The sequence below is a fragment of the Saccopteryx leptura genome, chromosome 3, assembly GCF_036850995.1.
Source record: "Saccopteryx leptura isolate mSacLep1 chromosome 3, mSacLep1_pri_phased_curated, whole genome shotgun sequence".
NCBI classification, from domain to species: domain Eukaryota; kingdom Metazoa; phylum Chordata; class Mammalia; order Chiroptera; family Emballonuridae; genus Saccopteryx; species Saccopteryx leptura.
In genome coordinates, this window is record NC_089505.1 from 209348541 (window position 1) to 209371324 (window position 22784).

General features: G+C 46.0%; 2 protein-coding genes across 2 annotated transcripts in view; one reads left to right on the forward strand and one right to left on the reverse strand.

The window, feature by feature from the left end:
- HMGCS2 (3-hydroxy-3-methylglutaryl-CoA synthase 2) overlaps nucleotides 1-16892 on the forward strand; it is a 26049-nt gene extending 9157 nt beyond the window's left edge. The window contains exons 3-10 of the mRNA XM_066377301.1: nucleotides 4375-4500; nucleotides 5473-5637; nucleotides 6941-7106; nucleotides 9538-9708; nucleotides 10702-10808; nucleotides 11655-11780; nucleotides 13432-13543; nucleotides 16427-16892. Coding sequence (XP_066233398.1) covers nucleotides 4375-4500; nucleotides 5473-5637; nucleotides 6941-7106; nucleotides 9538-9708; nucleotides 10702-10808; nucleotides 11655-11780; nucleotides 13432-13538 — 968 coding nt within the window. The 3' untranslated portion in view covers nucleotides 13539-13543; nucleotides 16427-16892. The remainder of the gene's footprint in view (nucleotides 1-4374; nucleotides 4501-5472; nucleotides 5638-6940; nucleotides 7107-9537; nucleotides 9709-10701; nucleotides 10809-11654; nucleotides 11781-13431; nucleotides 13544-16426) is intronic.
- Nucleotides 16893-21894: 5002 nt separating this feature from the next.
- PHGDH (phosphoglycerate dehydrogenase) overlaps nucleotides 21895-22784 on the reverse strand; it is a 38112-nt gene continuing 37222 nt past the window's right edge. The window contains exon 12 of the mRNA XM_066377291.1: nucleotides 21895-22168. Within this exon, the coding sequence (XP_066233388.1) occupies nucleotides 22014-22168 (155 nt within the window). The 3' untranslated portion in view covers nucleotides 21895-22013. The remainder of the gene's footprint in view (nucleotides 22169-22784) is intronic.

Consider the following 22784-nt stretch of genomic DNA (forward strand, 5'->3'; position numbering starts at 1 on the left):
CCTGGGTCCTCTGTGTCCCAGTCTGATGCTCTGTCCACTGTGCCACTGCCTGGTCGGGCTCCTTGTCTTTTTTTATATGAAGTAAGTGAAATTCATACTTAAAAAAATGTACACATATACATACACAAAAGGGTGTAAAGTGAAGAAAAATTTCCCTTTTGACACCTTATTACCACTTTCCAGAATTTAACACTAACAGTTTCTATGTATTCTTCCAGATGTTTTCCATGTGCCTGCAAACATACACATATCTGTCCAAGTTTAGTTTTTAATACTGTACATATTATTCCTCATCTCTGTTATGTCTTAGAGGTCATTCTATATCAATATTCACAAGGTCTACTTTGTTCTTTTAAAAACTACATAATACTCTATTCATTGATATGTCAGACTTTACTTAATCAGCCCCATATTGATGAATTTAGATTGTTGTAAGGTTTTTTGCAATTATAAATAATGTTTTAATGAACATTGCACAAGCTTTACATGCTTGTGATAAAGTATTGTATAAACAGATTTCTAGAAGTGGAATTGCAGGGTATGTTGTGTTGGTTTAAAAGTTTGATAAAATGTCCCCAATTTTTCAAAATATTCTACTAAAAGTATATTTCTACAATACATATTATCAAACTTTCTACTCTTTATCAACTTTATAAGTAAAATAATAGTCACTAATTTACCTTTTTTTCATGATAAGAGAACTTCAATATTTTATTGGCCACTTTTCTATTACACACTTTGTCTTTTCATGAGACTTTTATAAAAGAAGGAAAATAGCTTTTTATTGGTTATAAGTATTGCAAATAGTTCTTCAGTTTGTCTTTTGAGATTCATTCAGATAGGTTTTAATTAATTAATTTTTTTAATCAGGTGAGAGTCAGGGAGGTGAAGAGACAAACTCAGGATCCACTCGGCAACCCTTGTCTGGGGCTAATGTTCCGCCCATCTGAGGCCACTGCTCCATTGCTTGGCAACCGAGCTATTTTAGTGCCTGAGGTGAGGCCATGGAGCCATCCTCAGTGCCGGGGCCAACTTTGCCCCAATGGAGCCTTGGCTCTGGGAGGGGAAGAGAGAGAGAGAGAGAGAGAGAAAGGAAAGAAGGAAGGGTGGAGAAGCAGATGGGTACTTCTCCTGCACTTCTCCTGTGTGCCCTGGCCAGGAATCGAACTCAGGACTTCCACAGGCCAGGCTGACACTCTACTGCTGAGCCAACTGGCCAGGGCCTAGGTTTTAATTTTTTTTTTTTTTTGTACTTCTCCAAAGCTGGAAATGGGGAGAGACAGTCAGACAGACTCCCGCATGCGCCCGCCCGGGATCCACCCGGCACGCCCACCAGGGGGCGACGCTCTGCCCACCAGGGGGTGATGCTCTGCCCCTCCGGGGCTTCGTTCCGCCACAACCAGAGCCACTCCAGCGCCTGGGGCAGAGGCCAAGGAGCCATCCCCAGCGCCTGGGCCATCCTTGCTCCAATGGAGCCTCGGCTGCCGGAGGGGAAGAGAGAGACAGAGAGGAAGGAGAGGGGGAGGGGTGGAGAAGCAGATGGTCGCTTCTCCTGTGTGCCCTGGCTGGGAATCGAACCCGGGTCCCCCGCACGCCAGGCCGACGCTCTACCGCTGAGCCAACCGGCCAGGGCCCTAGGTTTTAATTTTTAAGTAGTCGACTTTACTGATTTTTTTCCTGCATAGCTTCTAAATACATACATACATACATACATATAAATAGATACATGGACATAAACAAAGATATATATATATGAAAAAATACATTTTTGTTGGAGTTGGAGTTGGTGTTGTTATACTTCTTAGAGACGGCTCTTGGGTCTCAGTGAAAGTGGGTTGGCACCTGATTGAACCCTTATTGTACCAGCTATTAGCTGTGTGGCTCTGGACAAGTGACTTAAGTTCTTCGGGCCTCAATTTCTTTGTCTATAAAAAGGGGAAAATTATGGCCCTGGCTGGTTGGCTCAGTGGTAGAGCATCGGCCTGGAGTGCAGGGGTCCTGGGTTCGATTCCTGGCCAGAGCACACAGGAGAAACGCCCATCTGCTTCTCCACCCCTCCCCTTCTCCTTCCTCTCTGTCTCTCTCCTCCCCTCCCGCAGCCAAGGCTCCATTGGAGCAAAGTTGGCTCGGGCGCTGGGGATGGCTCCGTGGCCTCTGCCTCAGGCGCTAGAATGGCTCTGGTTGCAACAGAGCAACGCCCCAGATGGGCAGAGCATCACCCCCTGGTGGGCATGCCGAGTGGATCCCAGTCGGGTGCATGCGGGAGTCTGACTGCCTCCCCGTTTCCAACTTCAGAAAAATACAAAAAAAGGAGAGGTATAATTATATCTAATATATAAGCTTATCATGAGGATAAATTATATACAAATATGGCTCCCAACATAGCACTGGAATAAATCCTAAGGGCTTCCTACAGGTCAGACAGAATACTAAACTCACTGTCATGTCTCTCCCAGAAGCTCAAGTGCGGGGATTTTTTGGGGGGTGGGAGGGCAGTTTTATCAGATGAAAGTGAAACAAATAATAGTCAAGACAGCAATTATTTATTGAATAATAGTGTGACTATTACAGAGGTAATAACTGCAGATCATCTACATTAAATGTGATGACTCAACATAAACCCTTTTCTCAGGGAAAATACTGTGAAGTTGTTCGAAGCACATAGTTTAGGATTCAGTCAGAACTGGGTTTGTATATTAAATTCCACATTCACTATGTTACTTAATCTCTCTGAAAGACAGTATTTCCCTCTGTAAATGTGGATGCTATCTGCCGCATTGGATGAAGATAACTAGGGTCTAGTCTAGCTAGTTTTTCAAATGTTAGTTTCCTTCTTTAGCTTTTGGCCTTCTATGAGAAGGACTTTGAGCCACAGAGTGCTAAAGGTGATGGGTACAAACCTAAATTACTTCCAAAAGTGCCAATTAATAAATTGTTCATTGAATTCAGGTAAGAAATTCTGAATAAACGTGCATTTTACATCTAGAGTATAACATGAGCCTGATGTGTCCTAGCGATTTCTTCAATGTTTGGGCAAACTCTCATTTCCTCGTCAATAGATTGAATAATTCCTCTCTTTTTACTCTTAATTGTGTTGAGGGTAGAAAATCCTAATTCACTTAAATAGGATGTTGAAAATTGTAGTAAAATGCTCAAAGCTTTTTTAGATATTGCCACATATTTTTCTTTTATAGACATCCAAAAGGCTTCAAGAGACAATTTTTTTTTTTTTGTATTTTTCTGAAGTTGGAAACGGGAAGGCAGTCAGACAGACTCCCACATGCGCCGACCAGGGTCCACCTGGCACGCCCACCAGGGGGCGTCACTCTGTTGCAACCAGAGCCATTCTAGTGCCTGAGGCAGAGGCCACAGAGCCATCCTCAGTGCCCGGGCCAACTTTTTGCTCCAATGGAGCCTTGGCTGCGGGAGGGGAAGAGAGAGACAGAGAGGAAGGAGAGGGGGAGGGGTGGAGAAGCAGATGGGCACTTCTCCTGTGTGCCCTGGCCAGGAATTGAACCCGGGACTCCTGCATGCCAGGCCGACACTCTACCACTGAGCTAACCAGCCAGGGCCCCAAGAGACAATTCTTTATGTTTAATCATCAATCCAAAGCCCCCACCATACATATCATCTTAACTTTACACCAAACAAAGGATAGAAGAAACTTGCCTCCAGTCTTTTCTGGGAACATGGGGGGTAGTGTAAACAATCCAGCACCACAGCTTAACAGCCTTTTGCAACCTAATCAGGCAAGTGAGGTGGGGGGTTAGGCAGACTGTCAGCTTACAGCCAATTCCCCATCCTCTGTCCCCCCAAAATCTAAACTCCAAAAACCCTGTTGGTTTTTTGGTCCCCAACAGGCACATATTTCTCTGGAATACCATAGGGTGCACCTGGAAATCTTCTAGGGTACTCCAGTGCATCCTGGTGCACACTATGAGAATCACTGCTCTAACCAATCAAGCCACCACTGACTATAGGAGGGGAAGAGGGAGAAAAGGGAGAGCAGGAAGGGAATAGAAGTAGGTGGTCGTTTCTCTTCTGTGTCCTGACCAGGAATAGAACCCAGGACACCCATATGCCAGGCCAACCCTTTATCCACTGAGCCAACCAGCCAGGGCTAGGACACTGAATTTTGAGTTTGTATTTCAAATGTGCCATGATGAGGTTCACTGGAATGTGAGCTCCATGGGACAGGGATTTTACCTGTTTATCTTTTACCAGTCTATCTTTTACACCTAAAATTGTGCCTAAAACTATCTTTTAGTTTACCAGTCTATCTCTTACACCTAAAATTGTGCCTGGCACAGAGGAGGCACTCAGTCTACTTGAGATTTGATAAGGGTGATAATTACTTCTTGTCTTCTGTTATAGGTCGATATGCAATGGTGGTCTGTGGAGACATCGCTGTGTATGCCAGTGGTAACGCTCGCCCCACAGGGGGTGCTGGAGCTGTAGCAATGCTGATTGGACCCAAGGCTCCCCTGGTCCTTGAGAGAGGTTTGTAGTAACCTGCAAACACACAGTACTAGGAGACTGTTCATGGCATGGCCAAATGCATAGCTCCTGATCCCAAATTGACATATCCACTATGTAGGGCTGAAGAAGGTATTTCAGGATATCATTTGCTTTCAAAAGGTGGGACTGGGGAGCAGAGGGCAGGGGAAAAGGGAAGAGAGGGATTGGAGAGGTTCCCTCTTCTGCAGCATCACATGTTGAGATAATGATGCATGGAATAAATCTTGTTGATGCTGCTAACAAGGACCTTAAGGAGCTGAACTGGCAATTGAAAATGAAAGATGGGCCCTGGCTGGTTGGCTCAGTGGTAGAGCATCGGTCTGGTGTGCGGGAGTCCCGAGTTCGATTCCTGGCCAGGGCACACAGGAGAGGCGCCCATCTGCTTCTCCATCCCTCCCCCTCTTTTTCCTCTCTGTCTCTCTCTTCCCCTCCCGCAGCCAAGGCTCCATTGGAGCAAAGTTTACCCGGGCACTGAGGATGGCTCTGTGGCCTCTGCCTCAGGCACTAGGATGGCTCTGGATGCAACAGAGCGATGCCCTGGATGGGCAGAGCATCGCCCCCTGGTGGGCATGCCGGGTGGATCCTGGTCGGGCGCATGCGGGAATCTGTCTGACTGCCTCCCCGTTTCCAGCTTCGGAAAAATGCAAAAAAAAAAAAAAAAAAAAGAAAGAAAATGAAAGATGATAATTGGGTATAAAGAAAAAGCCTTTCCTTTGAGAATTTTGGCATCCATTCTAGATTTTGTTGAGCCCATATAGGTGTGAAAAGGGATATATAAATCTTATTTATGCGAGAGCAGCAATCTATTCAACTGCTTTTGAACATATGAGGATGGTGTGTGAGCTCAGGCTTGGACACGAGAGAAAGACCAGGAAGCTGTGCCTAGTTCTCCCTCCTCTCTGCTCTACGTGGCTGCTCTGTGCAGTCCCTGAATCCCAATGTGTGCCTTGCCAGGACTTCGGGGAACCCACATGGAGAACGTATATGATTTCTACAAGCCAGACGGGACAACAGAATACCCAATTGTAGATGGCAAGCTCTCCATCCAGTGCTACTTACGGGCCCTGGACCGATGTTACGCAGTATACCGTCAAAAAATCCAGACCCAGTGGAAGCAAGGTACGGGGCTCAGAGGCAGGACTCTGTGTACATGGGGCCACACATTTGTCCTAAAAGCTTAAGGACAAGGTCTCTCCTCCCTTCTGAAAATGATCTCGTTTCCTTCTTACACCCTTCCCTGGGTCTGTACCCACGTCCATTTGGAAGTCACCTAAAATCAAGTATGAAATTGCCTCTAACTCGAGCTAAATCAAGTCATCAATCTAGGTCAAAGCCATCAGTATGAAACCCGTGGGTGTCAGCTACCTGGGAGGTACCACAGGGAGTCAGAGTACCCCCATCCGACTGGGCCTAGCATTTGTTTCTGCTGAAGTCAGGAATGGCTTGATTCTTGGTTTATAGTTTGCCTGGTTGATGTTGAAAAATCTTGCCTGTACTTGCAGTATACTGTTATCAGGGATTTTTCTCTGGATGGTAGTGTTCCAAGTTGATTTTATTTTCACTTTCAGTTTCTAAAATTTCCTGTCAACAATATGCACTGCTTTCATAAGCAGGAAAGAAACAAATTTTATTTGAAAAATACAGAGAAACCTATTTTTACAAAATAAAAAGGGTTCTCAGCTGCTTAGCCATGCCCCAGTGGTCACCTGCAAAAGGCCAGTGCCAGTGTAGGAAAGGGCGAGGCTGAAGCGCCTGAACACGGATGCGGTGGGGGCGCACGAGGCGCCACACCTACCCCTCTCCATGGCAGTGGGTGAAATGCCAGCACCAGTGCCCCCAGGGGAGAGGAGTAGACCTGGACCTCTCTGCCTCTGCCCTTCCAATGTAAAATTCCTATTGGCTAATTGCTTTCGCCTCCTCTAAATTCTTCTGACGCTCTAATTTTACTCCCTGTTCTCACATGGAATTTGAATGATGCTCCTTGGAGTCAGCACTAAATTGAAACTTCCCTCCTAAAGGCAGAGATTGCATTGCCCTTCTTCCTCTTCGAAGTAAAAGAAACAGACCGAACTATGAAGTCAGAGACAATAGAACCTGAATCTGAAGTTTGCCATTTTTCAAGCTGGGTGTAGACACTGTTTCCTCCTCTGGACGAAAAAGGAAACTATAGATCACAAGTTTGATTGGGAGCAATTATTTGTCATTGAGTTTGGCAATCTTAGATAGGAAGAATTTTTTGTTTCTTTCCTTTCTTTCTTTGTAAGTAGGGTGCTTAGTGAAATGCTTGTATGATGAATGAGCAACCCTTATGTGTGCTTGCTGGAGGCAGGGCCCCATGCCCCTCAGCACAGTTAAATCTTGAAGCAAAGTGGTTTATCTATTGATCATGCCACACCTTTTTTTTCCACACTTCCTCCTTCAGCTGGTATCGACCGACCTTTTACTCTCGATGACTTACAATTCATGATCTTCCACACACCCTTCTGCAAGTTGACTCAGAAATCCTTGGCTCGCATGGTGTTCAATGACTTCCTGTCCGCCAGCAGTGAGACACAGGCCAGCCGCTACAAGGGGCTGGAGGCCTTCAGGTGAGTCTTCTTTGTGGGGAGCCTAGAGGCTCCTGAGGGGTGAAGAAGGAGGAGGCTTCCTCATGCCTTGAGTCTGGACCACCAGCCACTCCTGTGGGGGAAAAAGACACTCCTCCAACACAGTAGAAATGACTCCAAGTCTTAAATGGGTTATTGGGTTATTGTGTACATCTAGTCCTCACCTTTTTTTCAGGGAGCAGAGGGAATTGCCAATACCTCTGGATCAAGTGACTGTATAAAGCTTCAGAGAATAGCCTGACCACTGGTGGTGCATTGGATAGAGCATCAATCTGGGATATTGAGGACCAGGGTTCAAAACCCCAAAGTCAACAACTGGAGTGCATGCTCATTCAGCTTGAGCGCGGGCTCACCAGCTTGAGCAAGGGGTCACTGGCTTATCTGGAGCCCCTTGCTCAAGGCATGTATGAGAAGCAATCAATGAACAACTAAAGTGCTGCATCTATGAGTTGATGCTTCTCATCTCTCTCTCTTCCTGTCTCTCTCTCTCTCAAAAGAAATCAAATAAATAAAATTTTTAAAAACTTCAGAGAATAGGAAAAAGGGGAAAGAGAATGTGACTATATCATTCAGTCAGTAAACAATTGATGAACATCAGCTATGTGTAGGTCATCATACTGGACTCTAGGGACACAAAAACAATGTGACTCCATGTTCTCTGGCTAGAAGCTCTCACAGTGTATATGGACAGAACCACCTAGAAACAACTAATCTCTGAACAGGAAGGCAAGTTGGGGAGTGTCCGGTCTCATTCTCACTCGCCACTGACTTCATTAATGTCTTGCTTGTTGCCGCAATTTCCCCACCTATGTAATTGAGATAGTCCAGCTCACCGTAGAGGTCAATAAAGCAGGAAAAATGCCAGTTAGTGATGTATTACTCCAAGATATTTAGAAAAGAAAAATTTTCAATACAGAGAGTTCCCACTAGGAGAAGCTCCCTTTCTTCATAGTAACTGTTCATTTCCAGTTTTGTAACATGCTACCAACATCTGACTCCACTACGAACTACTACTACTAGCCCTGCCACTGACTGAAACACCAAAATGAGCACAAGCACTGCGTATGAGACCTGCTCTGTGAAAAAAAAATTTAAACATACAGGTATACCAAAAATAATGCCTAATATCTTTAATATGTGAAAATCTCATCAATAATAAGACAAACACTTTAGCAGAAAACTGAGAAAAGGATATGGATAAGAAATTTCCTCAAAAAAGAAATGTACATAATCATATTTTAACTTTTATTTTTAGAGAGAGAGAGAAACATCGACCTATTGTTCCACTTATTTATGCATTCATTGGTTGACTCTCATATGTGCCCTGACTGAGGATCAAACCCGCAATCTTGGCATATGGGGATGATGCTCTAACCAACTGAGCTACCAGGCCAGGGCAATAGCCATATTTTTAAATGTGTGTGCTTATTAGTAACAAAGTTAAACAAGTTAGCATGTTCTTTACATGGCCTTAGCGGATAAATAAATCGATACAAGGGTGTTGAGCAATAAACAGGAAAAGGTAATTTATTTATTTTTTTGTATTTTTCTGAAGCTGGAAACGGGAAACGGGGAGAGACAGTCAGACAGACTCCCGCATGCGCCCGACCGGGATCCACCCGGCACGCCCACCAGGGGGTGACGCTCTGCCCACCAGGGGGCGACGCTCTGCCCCTCTGGGGCGTGGCTCTGCCACGACCAGAGCCACTCTAGCGCCTGGGGCAGAGGCCAAGGAGCCATCCCCAGCGCCCAGGCCATCTTTGCTCCAATGGAGCCTTGGCTGCGGGAGGGGAAGAGAGAGACAGAGAGGAAGGAGGGGGGGTGGAGAAGCAAATGGGTGCCTCTCCTATGTGCCCCGGCCGGGAATCGAACCGGGGTCCCTCGCACGCCAGGCAGACGCTCTACTGCTCAGGGCCAGGAAAAGGTAATTTAAAGATGTGCATACCTTTGACTCAGTAATTTCACAAATCTAAAAGAACAGGTAGCTTTTTTTTCTTTTTGGTAATATTTTTAACTAGTGAGAACAGGAATGGTAAGCTGGGCCACAGTATGGTCAGTCCTATCATAGCCAATCCTGGCAGCCTTTAAAAATAGTGTTGTAGAAGGTAATTTCATGTCCCGGAGAAAAAGGGCTAAGGAAGTATGCTAAACAGAATGTAAGCATGATTCTCTTTCCCTATAAGCTGTGTGAAAGCAGGAATGGATTCCACACAAAAAAAATATGACCTAAGAGCTCTCTCTGAATGTAGGACTATTAGTGACATTTTTTCCGTTGCACTTTTCTGTATTTTTAAATAGTCTGTAGTAAAAACATGTGTCCAGAAGTCTTCTCTCCAGAGCATTAGGTCTCCCCTTGCTGCCGCCCTGCCCTCCGGTGGCCTCTCACTGGCCTGTTGCTCTGGCTGCCTCACAGGGGGCTAAAGCTGGAAGACACCTATGCCAACAAGGACGTGGAGAAAGCCTTTCAGAAGGCCTCCCTGGACACATTCAACAAGAAAACCAAAGCGTCCCTTTACCTTTCTACGTACAACGGGAATACATACACCTCCTCCCTGTATGGGTGCCTGGCCTCGCTTCTGTCCCAGTAAGTACTATGACTGGCCCTACCTCCTATCCTCAGCCATGGTCTGAAGTGTCACCAAGTTTGGTTCTTCTTCTGGTTCAGACTTTTTTTTAAACGGAAGGAAGAAAGAAAAGAAAGGAAGGAAGGAAGGAAGGAGGGATGGAGGTGAAAAAAATCCTTGTTTTAAAGGTATGTATAGGAAGGAGGCTTACTATCAGTACTAAACAATCATCTCCCAAGTGAAGTTCATGTGTTATGTAAAGATCTACTTGATGCAGCAAGAAAATAGAAGCATTTTTATGCATATTTTTATTTCATCTTTTTAAAATCTCTATACTTAGCAAAGCACAGTGGTTAAGAGGGCCCACAACCTTGGTTCAAATCTCTTTACCACTTACTAGCTTTGACCTTGGGAAAATATGTAACCTCTGTGTGCCTCACTTTCCCCATCTATAAAATACATATGACACTTCTGGGATTTTGAGGAGTGTTATGTGTCTAAAGCAGCCAGAACTGTAATGCTCAGTAGATGCTCTAATGTTAACTGTTATTTCTATTGACAATCTATTTTGTGGGTTTTAGAAGGAAATACTTGCATTATAGTACATGAATGTAATATAAGAGATACATAGATATGTAAAACCTTGATGAAATGATTACTGAGGGAACGGTAAGAGTTACAAGTGCTGAAGCATTCCCAGTTGACACGAAAACCGGCTGAGTCCAGCGTCTGACCTCCTTCAGATGCTTTCAAAGTTCACTAAATTCACGTGGTCCATATGGGTGGGGAGAAGCTCCTTGTATACTTCTTTTGTATCTTGGATTTTAGCTGTTTCTCCTCTGAGCTTATCCCCAGGGTCCAGAAGTTCCTCTTTATGTAAGTACTGGGAATGCATTTCTGGTTGCAAGAGGTGAATTAGATCGGGCTGATAGGTTGTTTGTTTTTTTATTAAAAGCGTAGGATATGATGCCCCTGTGTTTCCTACGCTTTGATTTTTTTTTTTTCCCCTGCAGGCACTCTGCCCAGGAACTGGCTGGCTCCAGGATTGGCGCCTTCTCCTATGGCTCAGGCTTGGCGGCAAGTTTCTTTTCATTTCGGGTGTCCCAGGATGCTTCTCCAGGTGAGTGCCGTCTTCCCATCAGGCACCTCTGGCAAGGTTAAAAGAAACAATTCTAGCCACCACTGAGGCTCCCACCGTAACAAAATAATGGGCTTAAGAGCAAAGGAAATCCCTAGAGGGAGTTAAGCAATGGAGTAAGTCTGTCAAACTTATGTATTTGAAGCACATCCCTGGCTACTGCTTATAGCAGTGGTCCCCAACCCCCGGGCCGCAGACTGTTACCGGTCTGTGGGCCATTTGGTACCGGTCCACAGAGAAAGAATAAATAACTTACATTATTTCCGTTTTATTTATATTTAAGTCTGAACGATGTTTTATTTTTAAAAAATGACCAGATTCCCTCTGTTACATCCGTCTAAGACTCACTCTTGACGCTGTCTCAGTCACTTAATACATTTATCCGTCCCACCCTAAAGGCTGGTTTGTGAAAATATTTTCTGACATTAAACCGGTCCGTGGCCCAAAAAAGTTTCGGGACCACTGGCTTAGAGGACTAGCTTGAAGAGGAACAGAGGTAGGTGTGGGAAAACCAGTCAAGCTGTCCCAGCAAACAGGCCATCTGGTTAAGGAGAAGTTGATGAATTTGAGATGTCCAGTAAGTAATTATTGGTTATTTTATGAGGAATGTAATAAAAATTATGCATCTAAGCACACGTGAGTGTGTCTGCCCCTATGTTTAGCTGACATCACAGGTGCTAACCTTTATCTTTTCTTGACATTTTAAGCCACACAGCACGTTCCCCCAAGGTTCGCACTCCCAGGAAGCCTGGCTCTCTCCCGCACTGGTGATTGTGGCAGTGATAATGACAATGAAGCAAGTTTCTCAATCGTGCTTTTCCTCTCCAGGCTCCCCCCTGGAGAAGCTGGTATCTAGCATTTCAGACCTTCCAAAACGCCTCGCCTCCCGGAAGCGCATGTCTCCTGAGCAGTTCACAGAGATAATGGAACAAAGAGAACACTTCTTCAAGAAGGGTAAGAAAAAGGCAGGAAGAGAGAAGGAGAAGCCCATTTTTCTCAGATTCTTTGCCAGTTGCTGAGAGCCAGGGATTTGTCAGAAGTCTAGAATATAGCGGGCCAAGGTGAAGATGTCTCTACGATATGATCGGGAGGAGAGCTGTTAGGCGCTCAGGGCCAAGAATTGGGTAAGAAAACAAGACAGAGTTGGGAAAAGGTAATCAGCAACATGTGGTTTCTCAGCACGACAGGAGCTAACCACCTGAAACAGTCCCATGGAAGCCAGATGTACGGTCTTTGAAAGTGCCATCTATGCAACAGTTGAAAGACCCCAGACTTGGAGCTAGATATTTAAATCTAAACTGACCTGTGACTCTCACTAGCTCTTAATCTTTGGGGAAATTATTGAACTTTTCTCAGTTGTCTCATTTCCAAAATCATACCAACTTTGCAGGATTGCCAAACACATTAAATAAATGAATGCATTAAAATAACTTATGAACAAATTGGACTTTCTCTACCCAACTGCCCTCTTTCCTTACCAAACATGAAAACAAAATTTTGCCCAAAAAAAGCAACAAAAGAGAAGTCAGCCAAAGCTGAAGTTATGATTGGAGAGATCAGATGGTGATTCTAAAATCATTGTATGTTACGGTTTGGACTCGCAAGGAATAAGACACATCAGATGAAAGTAGTATAAGCAGAGGCTGAAACTCAGAAGTGGAATCAGCCCAGAGAAACTGTGCCACTGCTTATTTATTGAGTTTAAAAGCCACAGCTCAGCAGATAAAACTAGAAAGCTATAAAAGCCTTTATTCCCGACCATCCCATCCCCAATCCTGCACATCTACTGTTTCCTTTGTGATCAAGGACACAAGAAGAGTCAGAGTCTCAGAGTTTATCCATCATAAAGGACATCTGGTTCTTGGAGGCATTCCTCCAAAAATCCTGTGTACTTGCATTCAATGACCACAGGCCAGTCTCCTATTATGGCTAATACACTCCAAGATCTCTTGTCTCCAAGTAACCCCTGCTCTGCAGTTAACTGCCGTTTATATTTGTGCAGGGTCTTTCCCTTCAATTGTAACTGTCTTTTCAAAAGCAAATCTTGAGACACATGCATTGCAGTGTGATCTGAAAAGGGGACAGAACATATGAAATTGGTAATGTTCCAGAAAACCTGGATGTAGTAGTTATTGATTTTATCTGGAACATGGGACACATTTGAGAAAGACGAAAACAATAAAAATGAAAACAAGACCACTGAAATGAACATTAATGGACAAAATACTAAAATACTACAATAAATTAGAGCCAGAGAACTTAGGACGTGGAAGGAAGTGTCTATCGGAAAGCAGGAAGCTCTGAAGTACACCTCCAGCCAAGTACCACTGACAGAAGGACATGCTGAAGAATTCGATGGAGAAAGGGCATGTTGTACTCCTCTAATAAAATCACTGATAGCCAAGCCTTAAGAACTGGATCCCAGATAGCTAGTCCTGGACTTTCTGCTGGTCCAGTGCTGTTAGGCACATAATAGATGACCTCACGGCCCCTTACAGTGCAGCCAGGAGAGTCTCACCACGAAGCTATAGGTGTCCGTATTTACTAGTTCCTCTTCCCCAACCACATAGAGCTCTTTTGAGTATTGCCTCTTCTCATTTCACAGTGAATTACTCACCCCCTGGTGACACAGAAAGCCTCTTCCCAGGTACTTGGTACCTGGACAGAGTGGATGAGCTACATCGCCGGAAGTATGCCCGGTGTCCGGTCTAAAGGTGGTGAGTGAAATTTTTCAGGGTTGGCTGCATAAAGATTTTCCTCTGGGAAACAGATGCAGTTCTGATAGTGTAACTAGGCCCAAGAGGGTTTGTAGCCCCTGAAATGATAAGAGGTGGGGAGCTTGTACCATGAATACCAGGTAAAACACTTAGAGCTCTTTTCCCTGGAAGCCAATAGCAGGAGAGGAAGCATGTTCTTAAATCTTGAATGTGAATAAAAGAACCAACTTATTTATCTGATCTGTTCATGATAGGAAGCTCTCCTACGAGCTTGATAAAACAAACTTAGCACCCATAAGGGGAAGCAGACTGTGACCTTGAACCTATGGAACTCATTACCCCAAAGGGGTGAGATCAATAATAAAAATAAATAACTTCAGAAAATATGCACACCAATCTGGTGGGGACAGACTGATAAAGAAACAGGATCTTAAAGAGAGGAGAGTTTAATGGAAGAGGATTGGGGCCCGAGGAGAAACAGGAGAATTCTTTAAGATACCTTTTTTTGAAGGTGAAAGGAGGGGAGACAGTGAGGCAGACTCCCACATGCACCCTGACTGGGATCCGCCTGGAAACCTGGGGCCGAGCTATCTTTAGCACCTGAGGCCAAAGAGCTCTAACAGAGCTATCCTCAGCACCTGGGGCCACACTCAAACCAAATGAGCTATGGTGGGATTCAGCCTGTTTGCACCAGTTCAGCAGAACCCATACCTAATTTATTGTTGAATTTGCAAACCAGTTAAAATGGCACTTGTAATCAGGGTTCTCTCTAGGGTGGGCTCCTAGACAGCTGCCCAATGTGGAGATCACAAATTTACATTCCTTACTCTTTTTTTATGTTCATCTGCACAACAACGTATCCTACGTACCCGTAGTAATGTTCATTCCATCCATAGGTGAAAAAAGTTCAATGGAACTATGTAATATTTATTCACTTCATAAAACTCATTATATACCCGTGATAAAATACTACATTTTAATTCGCTCGCGTTTGCTACTTTAGTAGGAAGTGAGGATGCCAATCAAGAAGCAATATGGAAATATAACAGTTCCATTGTTTTTTGTCAGGTATCATTTAATATTTTTTCATTAATATTTTAAAACTCTTATAACATAATCTAGTTTTGTGTACCTCTTTTGTTATTTAAGTATTAAATGTATGAAATAATAAACTACCTTTCAGTATATCATTTTTTATACTGAAAATGGTCATTAGGGCAGAGAACTGGTTGTTAAATTATTTGAATGCCACCACTGCAATTGAACCACTGGCTGCAGGAGGGGAAGAGGGTAGGAAAGAGAAGCAGATGTTCGTTTATCCTATGTGCCTTGAACAGGAATCGAATGTGGGATGTTCATACGCCTGGCCAATGCTCTATCAACTGAGCCACCGGCCAGGGCCTAAGATATTTTTTTTGTTTTTGTTTTTACAGACACAGAGAAAGAGTCAGAGAGAGGGATAGACAGGGACAGACAGACAGGACCGGAGAGATGAGAAGCATCAATCAGTTTTTCAATGCACATTGCAACACTTTGGTTGTTCATTGATTGCTTTCTCATATGTGCCTTGACCGTGGGCCTTCAGCAGACCGAGTAATCCCTTGCTTGAGCCAGAGACCTTGGGTCCAAGCTAGTGAGCTTTGCTCAAACCAGATGAGCCCACGCTCAAGCTGGCGACCTCGGGGTCTCGAACCTGGGTCCTCGGCATCCCAGTCCAACGCTCTATCCACTGCGCCACCGCCTGGTCAGGCCTAAGATACTTTTTAAAGGAGAATTAAGTATTTGGAATTAGAATCTTATAGTTCATGGACCCAGATATCTGCTTTCAGTTTATATGTAAGTTATTAAGATAAGAAGAAGAGTGAGAAGCAATTCCTTTTACAACCCATACATCTCAATAAATACAGTCCCATGCCCAAATAATTCCTTTGTATTTTTCTGGGGTTTTTGTTTCTTTTCCTTTGGTAGATGAAGGGGTAAGACTAAAAAAGGTTTGCCACAGACAGGGTGTGGGGCAGGAGGGAGAAGTCCACGGATGAAGGGGATGCTGAAATAAAGCAGGAAAACCATAGGCTGGAGGGTGGGTGGGGCTCAGCTCACTCCCAGCCCATCAGGTGCTGGGCTGCTGACCAGCTGGATGTCAGGGGCCAGGTGAGGGGGGCAGGGGCTACAGGTGTGGTTGAGAAGGCAGGCTCAGTAAGCAGGTGCACCAGACTCAGATACAACCAAGAGTTGTTTATTTGTTTGAAATATGGTTCCTAAGAGAAAGTCAGTAGCAAAGAGGGTGCTATTAAATGTGTAAAGCTAGTTTAAGTCATCAGGAGGAGGGGCAGGGGAGGGAGGGAGAACGGGAGAAATTTGGGCTTTTCAAGGTATGTGGCGGAGAGAGAGAGGATGAATTTTGGAGTTTCAGTGTCCAGTCCCTCCTGCTCTTGGCCAACAAGCTCCTAGCAGCGCTGAGGCAGCATTGTACCTGTGCGGGGAGAAGCTGGGCTCCCGGACTGGTCTAAAGGCCAGAACTCACGTGGGAATGAACCTGCACCGAGATTTTAGCTGAAAAATAGGGACTTTAGGTCAGTGCAGCACTCTGCTGCGCTCTACAGGTCTCTGCACTGCCTGGTCTGCCCGACCTGCTCCCCTCCGAGGCTGTCCTGGGGACTAAGCTAGTGTCCCAGCCTTGGCTCCCCTGGCATTGGGCACAGGTCCCTCAGATGTCAGGTCTTGGAGCTGGGTGAGGGGACAGTGGAGTACCCCAGACTTCAGGGTGCAGTTAGAAGAGCCCCTGTGCACAGCCCTCAGGCGAGAAGCAGTTACTGGGGGAGGGGATGCCCAGAGTGAGACTCCTGATTGACTGTCCTTTCATTGTTTCTTTAAATTCTACAGCTCCATGGAGTGCTTCCTGGGAACGCTAGCAGAGCTATTGCCCACGAATCATATTAAAAAGACAACCAACAGCTCACTCTTAGCTGGTAAATAGATTGGATTGGACACACTAGCCCCATATGCCCTGTTCTGTAGCGTGACGGCCACCCTCAGTAGGTCCTTCATGCTTTTTCCTGCTGCAGTTGCTGTTGTGAGCTTGTGACATTGTGGGCCAGGGGCCCTTTGTGAAAAAGAGAGGTGGAGAGAAGGCCTGCTCCTGACTTCCAAAAATGTGGCAGATCAGTTGTCTACAAGATCCAGATAACTTGTCTATCATTTGTTATAGCTTTGTTTTTATTGTTATTGTTAAATTTCTGTGCTGTTACATGTTTACTCTTTCTTTAGGTTTTCTGTGAATTTCTAAATGTATACCTGGTACTAAGCTAATATAACACCATTAAAAAGATAGAGAAGGGGGGTCAATTTATGGCACTGGATAATAATTAGACTTTGGGGGGGGGTGATGACTTTGTAGATGTCAAATTATAATGATGTACACAAGAAATACACACACACACACACACACACACACACACACACACACACACACCTCTCAAAGTAAAAGGCAAGAGAGGCAACCAGGCCCCAGTTGTGCACTGAAAACAAAAATCACAAATAAGAAAATAAAATTAAATGCTCAAAAAAGAAAAGGAAGAAACAATTCTTCCAGAACATGAAAAATGCACCAGCTGCCCTGCAGAGAACTGGCCAAACCTCTTGGCTCCCCCTGGCTTCTGGCTTCTGGCTCTGAGTCCCCCCTGCCCCCAACATGACCAGGCACCCACCCCCACCACAATACAGCTGCTGAATGCTCCCCTCACAATCTCCTCCAGAATTGGAGGAGGGGCAAACAGAGGCAGTCACACAGCTTTGGCGCCCTCATCTAAAGACGCCCCACAGAGGACAGCTAGCAGACAGGGCCCAGAGATGACAGAGAGGACTTGTAGATCAAAGCTCCCTGGTCTTTGCCAGTGTCATCTGAACAAATAAACACAGGGCAGAGGTTAATAGGTTACAGGTTACATTCTTGGCTTCTCCAGCCAGAAAAACACTTTTGATACCTAGCAGGACATTTTTCCATTAAAGGGTTGTTTGTCCCCTTGGGTTAGGGCACTGCTTTCTCCAAGATCCTCTTATAAACTAGCAATGGTTCAGGGGGGTGGGGACTGGGAGGACACGGAGTTGTCATTAATTTCCTTTTAGAAAGTTTCTTCAGCTACCCCAATGTAAAGGGGCACTTAGGAGGAGAGAATGTATCCATTGGTGGGGAGCAGGGCTGGCTGGGGGTGGGGGCTGGTGATAATGGGGCATTGGACATGTGGGAATGAGATGGTGGGTCCGCCCACTTTGCTCTTTGTCCAGGGCTGTCCATGTCCCAACAGACAAGCAGAAAATCAGACTTAAACCCCAATCTGAGCAGCTGATCCAGCATCAGCCCACTCCCTGCCCAGGCCCTCCCCAGCTGCTGGCTCAATTACACCAACTGTGGCTGCCCCTTAACGGCCCCTCTGTGCTACTCCTGTGACCCTTCGGCAAGCTGTGCAGCCCTCAGTCTAGCTGGCCTCTCTGGCAGCACAATACATGCCTTTCTGGAGATCTCCTAAGTGTCTGCAGTCACGGGAGAAAAGCCCATGTTCACCCGAGTTCTTAAGCTTAGACTCCGGAACTTGCCTGCTGTTCAGTTTACTGGGAGCTCTATATGCTACAACTGCCTCCTTGGGCCTCAGCAACCAGGACCTTCCATAGCACGTGATATCTCCACTCAGTCATTTGGACAAAGCACAAGGATGATGTTAAAGATATTTAATAATGAGGATATCAGGGTGCTGATCAGTTGACTGGATGCTGCCCATACGCCTGTACACCTGCCGAGAAGCAGCCCTGGTTCAACTCAGGGCTCTCAGGATGGTGCTGGTCATTGCCACCATTACAGAGAGAGGCTCGACAGTCAGCCCTAGGCCTTCGTCTGGTAGCTCTGGGATCCACCTCATTAAAACTAACTCCTGGGGCTGTGGCTGGCTGGCTCAGTGGTAGAGTGTGGGCCCAGCATGTGGATGTCCCGGGTTCGATTCCTAATCAGAGCACACAGGAGAAGCACCCATCTGCTTCTCCACTCCTTTCCCTCTCACTTCTCTCTCTCTCTTCTCCCCTCCTGCAGCCACGGCTCAATTGGAGTGAGTTTGCCCCAGGCACTGAGGATGGCTCCATGGCCTCCACCTCATGTGCTAAAAAATGACTCCTTGCAATGGAGCAAGAACATTGCCCCCTAGTGGGCTTGCCAGGTAGATCCTGGTTGGGGAGCAAATGGGAGTCTGTCTCTGCCTCCCCTCCTCTCATTAAACAAACAAATACATAAATAAAGGGGAAAAAAAGACTGACTCCTGGACCTAGCCAAGTGGCTCAGTGGATCAAGTGCTGTCCCAGTGCACCAAGGTTGTGGGTTTGATCCCTAGTCAGGGCACAGATGAGAAGCAACTGTAAAGCCAGTAGCCACAGCCACCATCACAGCCGCCTGGCCTGTGCAGGTTCGCATTTGATTCGGACAGACGGTAATGAAATAACAGAGCCAAGAACTGGTGAGCCATCACCTTTAATCCTAGCTTGCACTCAGCGGGTAAGAAATACACACAGTGGAAAAACACTTCCTTTTCGATTCAGGGCTCCCAAAGCCACTGACTCATCTGTTTCCTATAATCTGAGGTTTCTAGCTCACCAGCCTTATTCACCTCTGTTCTCCATCTCCTTCTCTCTGCACAAACTGGCTTCTCCTTCAGCACTCCGCCATCTTGGCTGCTTCTCCTCTCCTCCACGTGGTTTTACTCTGCTCTCCTACAGCATGGGCTCCTCCTAGAACGTAATCACTCTTCTCCTGGAACAATGTGATCTCTCTTCTTTTTAAAACCTTTTGGCGCAAAAGCCCTGCCCCAACACATATTAACATAATCATGCCCATCCCAAGCAAGAAGGGCAACTAATATTATTACCTGGGCGACGGGCTTCCACGTGGGCAGAACTATCTTTAACAAAGTGAGCATAATATATTTTATCTGCCCAACAGCAACCAATGAGTGTACAACTAAATAGAACAACTAAGTGGAAAAACAAGGTGATGCTTCTTTCTCTCAAATCAGCGGGAAAATTTATAATAATAGTAATAACAGACTCCTGCTGGATCTGAACTAAGCCCTCTCCCTATAAAAGGTCAACATATGAGGAAATGATCTTCCAATTGCCCTCTCACCGTATCACACTAAGGACTGCCTGTATTCTGGGCAAAAAGTCACCCAGGGTGACTCAGAGCAAGAAAGATGAAGTGACTACTAGAATAGGACATTGAGCCATGCTATATTCATCTCAAGCAAAAGTTCAACATGCTTTGGTAAAACAGATGTGAAGAACGGTCCATCCAGCCCACTGACCATGAGAAAACATCAGGTCTCCAGGGGGCATGTGTGTGCACACACACGTTTCTAAATCTGAGTTCCAGGATCTTCCCTGCCAAGGTCAAGATACACAAGAATGAAATTCCACTCTAGTTAGGCGGGGCAGATGCCACAAACCAGAGGACACAAAGGAGTACACAGCACCATCTGGGGAGCACCATCTGTGTTTTAAAATTAATCTTGCCTTTTTAAATTTGGGAGTTTACATAGACAGTCATGAAACAGGGCAATGTGATAAAATTGCCTCATGCTTTGACATGCCACCTTCATATAGAAAGATAATTGTGATGCTCAAGTAATTTTGGTTCCAGAATTGTTCTGGCCACCTTAATGCACAGAATCTGCTTGTCTAAAGATCTCTGGGGGAAGATGCTGCGGTTGAAAAGTGAGCTCAATTTTTAATTTCATCAACCTCTGCCTGTTTTTCTAGCATTCAGTAGGCTTGAGTGATCCCCCTTCCAGATGCCACATGACATGTAAGTCTCTTTCCAGTAGGAGGGGATGGGTTATCTGGTAGTCAGGACACCCCATCCAGATCTGGCTGAGTATTATCACACTGTCAAGAGGCAGGTTCTGTAGTGCAAGGGCTTCTATTAAGAGACTGCTGTGGACCAGTGCAACTATCTGGAGGCTGATAGCCAGAGCAAAGCAAAACCCAAAACCCACCGTTTGCTTTATTATATAGTGCAGAGCCATATGCAAATGAGGAAGTTTCCGAAGTCACATATCTGAGGTATAAACAGGAATCCCCCCACCAGGCAGAACTGAAATCAATCAACAGCAGAACAAACAAAGGGGAGGGCATGTAAATTGCCTCTAGCAACTTAATCAGAGGTTGTGGGAAAGAGTTTAGCCTTTAGCAATTTAAGGGAGTGAGCTGGGGGGATGGGCAGCAAGGACTCTGTCAGTTTACAGCCAGTCCCCCACACCTGTCCCCCCCCAAATCTAAACTGCAAGGGCCCTGTCAGCTTGCAGTCTCCCACAAGAGACTGAGATGTCTACTCAAAGGCACGGGAATGAAAAATATAAGGTTTACCATCTGCTTCAGGTACTTCCCATAAACACTGCATTGAGTCACAGCTGCTTAAAGCCAACCTTGCTGTTCCCGTTGCCCCATCCTCGTCCACGTCTGCTGCAAGGTGACAACACAACAGACCTGAGCTCACTGCAGAAGCTAGCACAGTAGTGAAGTTCCTGGTGACACTCCCACCCACCTCCAGCTCAACCACACGGAGGCCCCAGTGGTGGGCTCGCTCCTGTCAGTGCCAATCAGGTGCCCTGTGCCAGGCAGGCTTCAGCCCTGGCAAAAGTCTAAAAACAGAAGCTACTGGGTACAAGGTAGAGATGCAGCCTTCTCTACTAACTGGGAAAACCCTCAACAGGTAACACCCTTAGGGTCAGGAAGTGCCATTGTCATATTTCATGAAAATTATCTTTAAAAAAAAATTAATATACTACCCAGCCTGTACTGAGCTGGGTTCATAAAGTTGCCTAATATCCCCACGGGCGATGTCTCGCTCGCACTTTCTTGCCCGTATGAAATCCTCCCAAACATCTCAGAGATACCACCTTCAGCTGAACTGCTTACCCCCCTGGACTACACAGAATTCACACAGACCTGCGGTGGCTGGCCCTCCCACCACATGGAGACTTCTATGGGAGAAGTCTGGGTTTTAATGCCTCCCTTAGGCAATCACCTAGCCCAGTGGCTGGTACATATGCTGTCGATGTTTGTTGAATATTTATTAATGTGTCTGTATAGTTCCAGGTGGAAGGGACCAGAAATACCAAGCTTTGTTCCTGTAAAAAAGCCTCTGAATAGCCTGAAAGACAGGAGGGCTACCATCTTTGGAGCACCCACATCCAGGCATGCTGTTTGCCTATCCTTATCCTCCTCCACACACCTAGCCTCCTGTAGCCAAAGCCAACCCCATGGCTGCTTGTGGCACCCTCTGGTGATTCCTACGGGTAATGACAACAGAAGACTAGGAGCTTGGGGGTGGGTTTTATTAGGTGGTTATTTCTGTGCTACAGGGTTAGACCACATAAGCAGTGCCAGCCCCAGGTCTCTCCCCATTGATCACAAAGTCCCCGGAGCCCCAACGTTAGAAGTGAAACTGGAAGGCCTCGGTCACGTGTTGCTTCCAGGTGTCCAGGCTGGGCAGTGGGGAGGTGATGCTCATGACATGCCAGGTCTCTCCATCTGACACCACTGAAGTCTGGTAGGACAGCAGCTGCACGCTGGCCTCTGCCAAGAGCCCTGGGAAGAAGAAACCTCTGGTTGGCACAGAACACAGGGAAGGAGGGAGAGCTGGGAGTCTAGGACTGCTGTCTGTGATCAAAGCTGCAACAGGAGTGATGGTCTCAGAATCAAGAAAGAGCGAGAGAGGGAACAGCCGCCCAGCTCCCCTTGCTGTTCCAGACTTTAGGAACAGCGGCCCATCAGGCAAGGCAGGGAAGGGAAGATGAGCCATAAAGCTGGAGCCGTCACCTGACTCGCTGGCTGCCAGCTTTATCTGAACCAACAGCGAGAGAAAAAGCAGGGGAAAGTTCCCCTGGATGGGGAAACTAGGCCCTTTGAGGATACACTCTGCCACAAAGTGTTCCCAAACTCCCAGCGGCCTGGCGCCAGGTTCAGATGCCCATGGTGCTGGAGGGGATGCCCGACAGGCTTGGCTGCAGTCAGAAGCTCTGAGATCCTGGCTCTGCAGACAGGTCCACACTGTGCATCACATGGTCAGCAGCCTAGTTACAGGGCTCTGGGATCCAACCCCGACCACACTACCCTGCAGTCTCAGACAAGGAACTTCCCTCTGAACTCCGCCTCTACTTCCCAATGTTCTGAAACTGGCATGGCAGCCGGTGTGCAGACTCAG